The following is a 9,886-nucleotide window of genomic DNA, read 5'->3' on the forward strand; positions in this document are numbered from 1 at the left end:
CTCTCCCTGACTTATGCTCTGTCTCTCTCTCAAAAATAAAATAAATGTTTAAAAAAATGTTTTGGAGCAATCCTAAAATTTGTATGGAACCACAAAAGACCCCGAATAGCCAAAGTAACATTGAAGAAGACCAAAGCGGGAGGCATCACAATTCCAGACTTTAGCCTCAACTACAAAGCGGTAACCATCAAGACAGCATGATATTGGCACAACAACAGATACATAGACCAATGGAATAGAATAGAAACCCTGGAACTAGACCCACAAGAGTATGGCCAACTAATCTTTGACAAAGCAGGAAAGAATATCCAGTGGAAAAAAGACGATCTCTTTAACAAATGGTGCTGGGAGAGCTGAACAGCAACATGAAGAAGAATGAAACTAGACCACTTTCTTACACCATTCACAAAAATAAACTCAAAATGGATGAAGGACCTGAATGTGAGACAGGAAACCATCAAAACCCTAGAGGAGAAAGCAGGAAAAAACATCTCTGACCTCAGTCTCAGCAATTTCTTACTTGACACATCTCCAAAGACAAGGGAATTAAAAGCAAAAATGAACTACTGGGACCTCATGAAGATAAAAAGCTTCTGCACTGCAAAGGAAGCAATCAACAAAACTAAAAGGCAACCCACGGAATGGGAAAAGATATTTGCAAATGATATATCGGACAAAGGGCTAGTATCCAAAATCCATAAAGAACTCACCAAACTCCACACCCAAAAAACAAATAACCCAGTGAAGAAATGGGCAGAAAACATCAATAGACACTTCTCTAAAGAAGACATCCGGATGGCCAACAGGCACATGAAAAGATGCTCAACGTCGCTCCTCATCAGGGAAATACAAATCAAAACCACACTCAGATATCACCTCACGCCAGTCAGAGTGGCTAAAACGAAAAATCAAGAGACTATAGATGCTGGCGAGGCTGTGTAGAAGCGGGAACCCTCTTGCACTGTTGGTGGGAATGCAAATTGGTGCAGCCGCTCTGGAAAACAGTGTGGAGGTTCCTCAGAAAATTAAAACTAGATCTACCCTATGACCCAGCAATAGCACTGCTAGGAATTTACCCAAGGGATACAGGAGTGCTGAGGCATAGGGGCACTTGTATCCCAATGTTTAGAGCAGCACTTTCAACAATAGCCAAATATGGAAAGAGCCTAAGTGTCCATCAACTGATGAATGGATAAAGAAATTGTGGTTTATATACACAATGGAATACTACATGGCAATGAGAAAGAATGCAATCTGGCCTTTTGTACCACGTGGATGGAACTGGAGAGTGTGATGCTAAGTGAAATAAGCCATACAGAGAAAGACAGATACCATATGTTTTCACTCTTATGTGGATCCTGAGGAACTTAACAGAAGACCATGGGGTTAGGGGAAGGGGGAAAAAAAGGGGGGGGGAGGAATCCCGACATTGTGCAGACAGAGTGTGTGGGAATTGTCCAGCTACACGATGCTATTGGAGGGGGGGACTCAACCTTCTGGGGCCCCAGGAACTCTGACAGGCGCCTTATTCCAGCCACCGCCGCTGCCTGCTGCAGTGAAGGGGCAGCTCCGAGTGTGGACCAAACACGAGAGCCAGCTGATAGCACATCATCCTGAAAGACGAGGAATCGCTTAGGTGAGTTGTGAGGCCGGCACCTATATTCGGATGCTGTGTGTGCAGCTGGGTTTGTTGTTGGGAATGGGGGGTCAGATGCAGGAACTTTGGGGGGTTCGTACTCCGGTGACAATGGAGTATGACAATGACAAAGATGAGAGCCACGTGCAGTGAGCCATTTACGCTCTGGAAAACCCGCTGCCTTCTCATGAACGGCCGCTTGTGAAAGACAAGGCGAGGAGGGCACTCTGCCGTGGGGCACAGATCACACGTGCAGGTGCCCTCAGATCTGAGGATGGCGTCACGGTCAATCAGGAGGTGGCGGTCATCACCACCAAGGGGAAGCAGCCTGCACGGCTATGCATCAGTGGCCGCAGCAGGGATCTCCGCCCGTGACTGTGACACGGCAGCCAAGATCGACAGAGTCATCATGGAGAGAGACACCGGCCCTTAGAAGTGGGGTTTAGGTCCAACGGCAGGTCAGAAGAGCCTGATGGTCAAACAGGGCCTTCTGGGTAAGCACGGCAGGCCCACGGGGAGCACGCCTGCCACCTGGAAGCGGGACCACATGGACCACAGTGAGTCCGCAGAGAGAGGTGTGGGGCAAAGCAGTAAAAGCCCCACGAGGAGGGCCGCCTGGGTGGCTCAGCCGGTTAAGCGTCTGACTCTTGGTTTCCGCTCAGGTCATGATCTCACGGCTCGTGGGTTCAAGCCCCATGTCGGGCTCTGTGCTGATAGAACCTCCTTGGGATTCTCTCTCTCCCTGTCTTTCTGTCCTTCCCCAGTTCATTCTCTTTCTCTCTCTCTCTAAAAATAGATAAATTTTTTTAAAGCCCCACAAGGAATGGCCAAAGTGGGGAAAGGCCCAAAGCAGACGGGAGAGAGTAAAAGCGACCTCTCTGCATCTGGTCAGGAAGGAAAAGAAGAGTAAGGATAGGAAAGCCCAAGTGGCTCTGGAGAGTGTGGGCGATCCGCCACTTTAAGCACTGTGTCCAGTTGGGAGGAGAAATTAAAGCCTTATTGAGAAAACAGAATCGCTTTTTCGTTCTGAACAGGATGGAACCCAGGTCCCAGAAAGGGTGGGGAGTTCCGGTACATGTTAGCTGTGACCCGAGAACTCAGTGATGTCACCTGCTGTGGTCATCCCATCCCGTCCTGTTTTAAGGCTCTAAGGGTGAGGGAGGCGGGTTTGATGCCATTGGCTTCTCTGCTTGGGAGAGTTGGGAACGTTCTTTCAGACTCAGCACAGCCCAGGAAATATCCGCAGCTGTTTCCTGATGGCTGTTTTAACATCATAGCTCGCCCCTGGTTTGCAAGAACCCGCTTACAAAGTGTCTGGGGGCGCCTGGGTGGCCCAGTCGGTTAAACGTCTGACTTCGGCCCAGGTCGTGATCTCATGATCTGTGAGTTCAAGCCTCACGTCGGGCTCTGTGCTGACAGCTCAGAGCCTGGAGCCTGCCTTGGGTTCTGTGTCTCCCTCTCTCTCTCTGTACCTCCTTTGCTCGCACTCTCAGAAATGAACATTAAAAAAAACTTTTCTTAAAAAACATAAAATGGAGACTTCCTACCTGTGCTTGTTGAAATACACATTCCCAGGCCCATCCAGCCTGTGGAACCCACATCCAAGGTGACAGTGGCCTCCACACAGACCTAGTGTTTGCATATATTTATACAATATTTTTAATACTAAATGCACGTGCCTGCTACTCCCAATCCATATATAAAAATCAGTACAACTTAACCTATTTGTGTAGATTAAAAGGAATATAAATAATGGGGCAGTACTTTCTTCTTATCAACAAGGAATTTTCCTGGGCCCCCTACTTTAGAAACTCAAGGCCTACAGAGGCCATTGGTGAGCAGGTCCCCAAAGATTGCCCACTTCTCTCTCAGATGACCGCTAGGATCACAACAACTCCAAGGCAGAATTGCCAGGTAACTCCTAAGGAACTCACGTTCATTTTTTTAAAATTTTTTTGAATGTTTATTTATTTTTGAGAGAGAGACTGCAAGCAGGGGAAGGTCAGAGAGAGAGGGAGACACAGAATCCGAAGCAGGCTCCAGGCTCCGAGCTGTCAGCACAGAGCCCGAGGTGGGGCTCGAATCCATGAACTGTGACATCGTGACCTGAGCCGAAGTCGGACGCTCAACCGACGGAGCCACCCAGGTGCCCCAGAACTCATGTTCATTTTATACCCAAAACAGTGTCATCGAGAAAAGACAGATGCGTGCGTACTATGAAATGTCAGGTGTGCTGTTTGTTCTCACAAAAAGAGCCGTCCTACCTCGCAGCACGCAGCCTCCCCACTGTCGGTGAGGCCCTGGAGGTAACGTCAAAATCATCCTCAGAAGGGACCTCTGAATCTTTCTCCACAGCTGGAAAGGTACTCGGTTAGCCCTCTGATGTTTTGCACAACCCAGGTAGTATCAGCCCAAAAAAGAGTCAAGAACAGGTATTAACCCTCACCTGCTTGACTTCAGAAAGAATCTCCATCTGTCCCTATATTAAAGGCATAAGGTTATTTAATACTGTTCACTTAATTAGAGCCTGCCAAATATAATGGTTCTTGTGGTATTATATACCTAGCCGGAGAGGTTCTTCCTGACAAGGACTTTGCTAATAAGATGTCTGAGGAGCTGGGTTAGAGCTAGCAGGAATAAGTAACCGTGGGGCGTGCCACTCTTTCGTAAGAGCAGAACTCAAAGTGGCCAACCCACCTGTGTAGCTATTAACATGATACTGACAAGAGACTGCACAGAAATGGGCCTAAAACACTAAGTTAGGTGGAGGTGGTGGGGGGGTGTCTACAAGCACTCAACTAGATTATAAAGTGCAAGGGTAATAACTTCCTGCCTCAGCCATAGTCCTTGAAAGAATTTCGGGATCTGGTAGACTCTGCTTGATGTTTCTTTGAATCAGGAGTCGGCAAACTACTGTCCAAGGGTCAAACGTGGCCCAGTTCCTGTTTTTGTAAATAAAGTTTTATTGGAACACAGCCATAGCCGTTCACTTACACGTCGCCTGCCTGCTGCTACAACACGGCAGAGTTGGGCAGGTGCCACAGAGGCTGTGTGGCCTGCAGAGTGGAGATATTTACCATCTGGCCCCTTACAGGAAAAGTGTGCGAACACCTCCATTACAGCATTGTTCATAAAACTGCAGTGAGCTCAGCATATAATGTGGAGGGGGATATTTTTTTTTTCTCCTCTCCTCAAATAATATTCGGATCCAGGTAGACTAGCATTAACCAAACATCCTGATGTTCCGTGGCTTTTTTGTCTCCTTCCTTGGCCTAGAGATTTTATAGATGAGAAGGTGCTCTGAAAGTTCCCCGGGTCAGTAAGCAGTGAGGCCAGCTTCCACCATTAGACTGCCTCCTCATGGAAGAAAAGTAATGAAAACATTTCACCTTCTTATGATACCATAGAAGGCTTTATCGCAACGAGAAGTGAACCGAGAGGTCTGCACTTTCGTCTTTGACAGCTAAAACTGAAGGAAAAAAAAACTAATGACATGGAAAGTAGTAAAAAATGTAAATGAAATTAATTTTACTGCCAATCTTGTTGTTGAAGGTATCTGTTGATGGCCCCGAAGAGATGCTTAAATGCTCCCCCTAGGACCCTCCCGATGAGGCAAGCTCGCATCTCTACTAGCCTATGTCTGGGGGGCGGTTCGCAGGGCTCTGTGTCGTGTGCCACAGGCAACTCCAGGGAAGCATATCATCCTCAAAGCCTCTTGAACATTGTTTTAGGCTTAATTAATCAGCAATAGCAAGAACATAAAAAGACAGTTCAGGTGAACCGTATTAGCAAGTACCAAAATGAAATGTCTCTTCTTTGGCAAGGAGGGGGAATTGAACTGTAATCTCGATCACAGTGAAGAAGTTGAAAGACGTGACCAAGATGAGCAAAACGGCCACTGACAATACTTTTCATTCTAATGCTTTGTGTTAAGGTGTTCCTTGGATTCTATAAAATTCACCCATTTTAAGGGTACAGTTGGATGAGTTTTGGTGTAGCCACACCAACAACCAAGGTCCGGCTGGCTTCTTTATGCCCTTTGTTCTTGATCCCCTCCCCTGAATCCAGACCCCCATTGACCTGCCTTCTCTGAGTGCTTTCTTGCCTTTTCTGGAATTTTCTATAAATGGAATCGTATAGTCCGTGTCGTTGAGTGCATCAATATTTTGTTCCTTTTTATGGTGACATGTGTTATGGGCAGAGACAGGGCCTGGGGAAACACCAAACCCAGATGAAGCAGGCTGTCCTCTGCCCCCAGGTGGTTCTGAGTCATCTTTGCAGAGGATCTGTGGTCCCTCAAAGCGGTGGGCTCCATGGACAGTGACAGTGGACCTCCTAGGGCTTCTAAGTGCCACCCACAAACAAAGCCAAGAGCTTCACATAAATTGTGTAGACTATCTCATGTAATCAAGTCAACAGTCCTCAGAGGTAGGACCCTTCATGTGACATTCTAAATTCATTTGAACCGTGAGTGAAGACTTGTTTAATTAAGTGAGGTTTAAAAAAAAAAAAAAAAACATTTAATGTTTGTTTATTTTTGAGACAGAGAGAGACAGAGAGCAAGCGGGGAAGGGGCAGAAAGAGAGGGAGACAGAATCCGAAGCAGGCTCCAGGCTCTGAGCTGTCAGCACAGACCCCGATGCAGGGCTTGAACTCACGAACCGTGAGATCATGACCTGAGCTGAAGTCAGACGCTTCACTGACTGAGTCACCCAGGTGTTCCTACTGGGTTTTATTCAGCCACATTTTTTTGGTCCTCAATGACCAAAATTATTTTAAGCCATGGTACCACACTGGAAAATATTTTTAAATAAAATTCAGGATGCCATTTAATCTGTTCCTTTCGAGTCTTTCTTCAAACGTGGGTGAATCTGCAAATACCATTTGCTACAGCCTGAGTAACTGGAGTTTAAGATAATGGTGGCAAGGACAGTGAAAGAGCCAGCCAAAAAGGGAAATTAAATGAGTTTGGGAGATGCCTAACTGCAAAGAAACTCACCCGTCAAACAATGTAAATATCCCTGGGTGTAGGAAGTAACATCCAAAAACTGCGCCCGAATTAGTGTTATTAAAACAGCCTTAACTTTCTCGGGATCGTCTTGCTTATATTTGAGTCACATTACAAAGACTTTTATCTGGTTGTAGAGAAGCTGTTTTAAATTTTCCAAGCAGAGGGGCGCCTGGGTGGCACAGTCGGTTAAGCGTCCGACTTCAGCCAGGTCACGATCTTGTGGTCTGTGAGTTCGAGCCCCGCGTCAGGCTCTGGGCTGATGGCTCGGAGCCTGGAGCCTGTTTCAGATTCTGTGTCTCCCTCTCTCTCTGCCCCTCCCCCGTTCATGCTCTGTCTCTCTCTGTCCCAAAAATAAATAAAAAACGTTGAAAAAAAAATTTAAAAAAAAAAAAATAAAATAAAATAAAAAATAAATTTTCCAAGCAGATAAATGATAGGATTAGCCTCTGAAAGCAACGGGGTACAGAATTAGGTGTGTTTTATACCCCAATCAGCTCCTCGGCACGTTTTGAATGAAAGGGCCCAAGCTTTATGGAATTAACCTATTATATTCTAGCTATCGGTTCATTCCAGCAGGAACTACACTTCTATCGTAGGTTGACCTTTACACATTTTTATTTCTTTGATTATATCACGAGTTTTAGTGGTACCATTCCCCTGTACAAACCCAAGATATTATAATAATAATAAAGCAAAAACAGCAGAGAACCAAGCTCGTGCTATTATCAGGCAGAGGAGAGACCCAGGCTGGTGTACATCTTAGAGAATAACCACAGTTTTGGTGACAACGGTACTCTCGGATGAGACAGTCCAGGCCGTGAAGCTGGAGGAAGGGGTCATGAGCCAAATACAGGGGGGCTTCTGGAAGCTGGAAAGGGCAAGGAAGCGGCTTCTCTGCTGGAGCCCCCAAAAGGAACATGGCTTTGCCAACACCTTGACTCTAGCCCTCTAAGACGCATTTTGGACTTCCGACTTCCAGGACTGTAAGAGACTAAGTTTTGGTATTTCGAGCCACTAAGCTCTAAGCACTAAGTGGTCTTTTGTTATCACAGCCACAGGAGTCATACGCCGTGTCTGCAGAACCACTAACAGCTCTCTCACTCTTCTCTGTGACCAAGGATGTCTTGTCCCTAAGACATCCAGGTTCTGGGCTAAGGCGCAAGGGACAGGGCTCAACGTCGCAGAGATAGTCACCGCTGGTCAGTCTGAGATGAAGGGCTTGGCATTGGCGTTTTCAGACAGATCTTGCTTTTTAAGACATAAACCACCAGAGCTATCCCTTCTCTCTTGGAATATTAAACCTAAGAAAAAAGTTCCCCAAGGCAGTGCCGTGTTTATGAATGTGTTTATCACCTCTTATCAGCCATTTATCTCACATTTAGCTAAAACGTTTTCAATCAAGTTGCGATATTCCTTGACTTCGCTCTGAATCTTTTCCATTCAGGTCTGTGAGAACTCCTGACATCCGAAGCTTGACTACCACGTTTCCATAGCAACGGGAAAAAGAAAAAGAAAAAGAGAAAAAACAACCATCCAAATCTGAAGATCGCAGTTTACGGCTCTCGAACTTCACAACTAGGCCTCAATTGTTCCAGATTTTTGTTTTCTTTGCGATACCACTGGGTCTGTTCTTCACCATTCTGGCAGAATCTTCCTTTCTCCTTTAATTAGCGGAATCTTCTGAATTTCCCTGAACGTTGAAAGATCATGGCGTATAACTTGACCTTCTGGGAGCAGGGAGCAGGAACAATGACTACTTTTTCTGATGTGTTGCCATGTTGCTAGTCAGCTTTCCACACATACAGCTTCGTCTGTGGGTTAGTATTTGTACATGTGTGAGTATCCGTATGTGTATATACACAGTATTTATAGAGAGAAACTCTACAGAAGGAGCCTAGTTTTGATATTGAGAGGTTACACACAAAAAAAGGATGGAAGTGATGCAGCTGCCCCCCGCCCCCCCCCCCCCCCCCCCCGCCCAGGGCCTCAGCATCAAGCTGAGCATTAGTACAGACCCCAGAGCCGACGCTCCTGCGAGGTCCCGTTCGGTCCGAACACTGCCACGACCAGCCAGGCAGGTCTGCAGAGAGGGAGAGCACAGACAGAAGTCCTTCCTCTCCAGTAAAGGATTGCAACCAAATTTTCACTGCCATCGTATGCCGTGATCCTCAGAAAAAGCGGAGAGGAACAGAGCAGCAAACTTTACCATCAAACGCCAAGAAAAGGGCTCAAATATTATTTCGTGGGCATCTGTCTGCATTTGTACGTGTCCTGAATCCAGTCCCACGGATTCTTACGAGGACACGGATCATGGCGGAGAATCTCTCTCTCCCCGATGTACGTACAATTGCACGTCTCGTGGCGGGGGTCCTACGTGCACGGGAGGCAGTCAGCAGGAACCGCGTGTATACACATATATGCCCACATGTATAGACATACCTTTATGCACATACACACTGTTTGTTTCATATATACAGGCGTAAAATAGACTAAACACAGGTAGTTTTAAAAGTACCCTTTTGTGTGAATCGACTACCGTTGTTTGCAAACCTGAAAATAAAAGATGTTCATTATGTATGAGAAGTAATTGATTTTTATTCTGTGAGCATGTAAAACTAAGAGAAAAGCTAGAACCCGTACTAAGATGATCTTCTCGTTGATAAACTGTAGAGAACCATCCAAGCTCACGCCAAATTTTTCTATCAGATGAAACTAGTGACAGCCCGTGGCTTCTTATTAGAGCTCGCCACAAACTAAGGTAAGGTAAGTGTCTTAGCATATTTTAATACAGTTGCTTACTAAAGGTTTTAACCACACGCACACGCGTGCGCACACATGCACACCCACGCTTTCTTACGCAATCTACGTTTGCACCTGTGTTTTTCAGTTCGCCTTCGATAGGAAGTAGGAGTCCTTTGTTGTCTTTATTGTAGTGAAATTATGCAGATAGAGTTCCATATATTGTATTTGTTTCAATAGTAAGTCTTTTTGGAGCATATAGAATGCAGAGATTTTTTTTTTCCATTAAAATAAATGGGTATTGGTGGTTAAAACGGCTGGACAGTAGCTCTTCTCTGATTTCTATGTTGTGTCTGATGTTGCCGATACGAGGTCTTGCCTTAGTGCGGGTTCACATTTTTTGACTGGTCATTTGGGGTTCCCCGTACACCTCTTGTTAGCGGAGAGTGCGTCTGTAAAGCCAGAAGCACGCACTCACAGCCTGGGCGATGAACTCATCC

General features: G+C 46.0%; 1 protein-coding gene across 3 annotated transcripts in view; it reads left to right on the plus strand.

Moving 5' to 3' along the window:
- CDH13 (cadherin 13) overlaps positions 1 to 9,666 on the plus strand; it is a 1,039,621-nt gene extending 1,029,955 nt beyond the window's left edge. The window contains exon 14 of one of the 3 annotated variants that reach the window (XM_049622721.1): positions 8,092 to 9,666. In XM_049622721.1, coding sequence (XP_049478678.1) covers positions 8,092 to 8,099 — 8 coding nt within the window. In that variant the 3' untranslated portion in view covers positions 8,100 to 9,666. Of the gene's footprint in view, positions 1 to 1,534; positions 1,770 to 8,091 lie in introns of those variants that run through there. The other 2 variants (XM_049622720.1, XM_049622723.1) reach the window with 2 other exon arrangements.
- The last annotated feature ends 220 nt before the right edge of the window (positions 9,667 to 9,886 follow it).

This window comes from Panthera uncia (genome assembly GCF_023721935.1).
Source record: "Panthera uncia isolate 11264 chromosome E2 unlocalized genomic scaffold, Puncia_PCG_1.0 HiC_scaffold_20, whole genome shotgun sequence".
NCBI classification, from domain to species: Eukaryota; Metazoa; Chordata; class Mammalia; order Carnivora; family Felidae; genus Panthera; species Panthera uncia.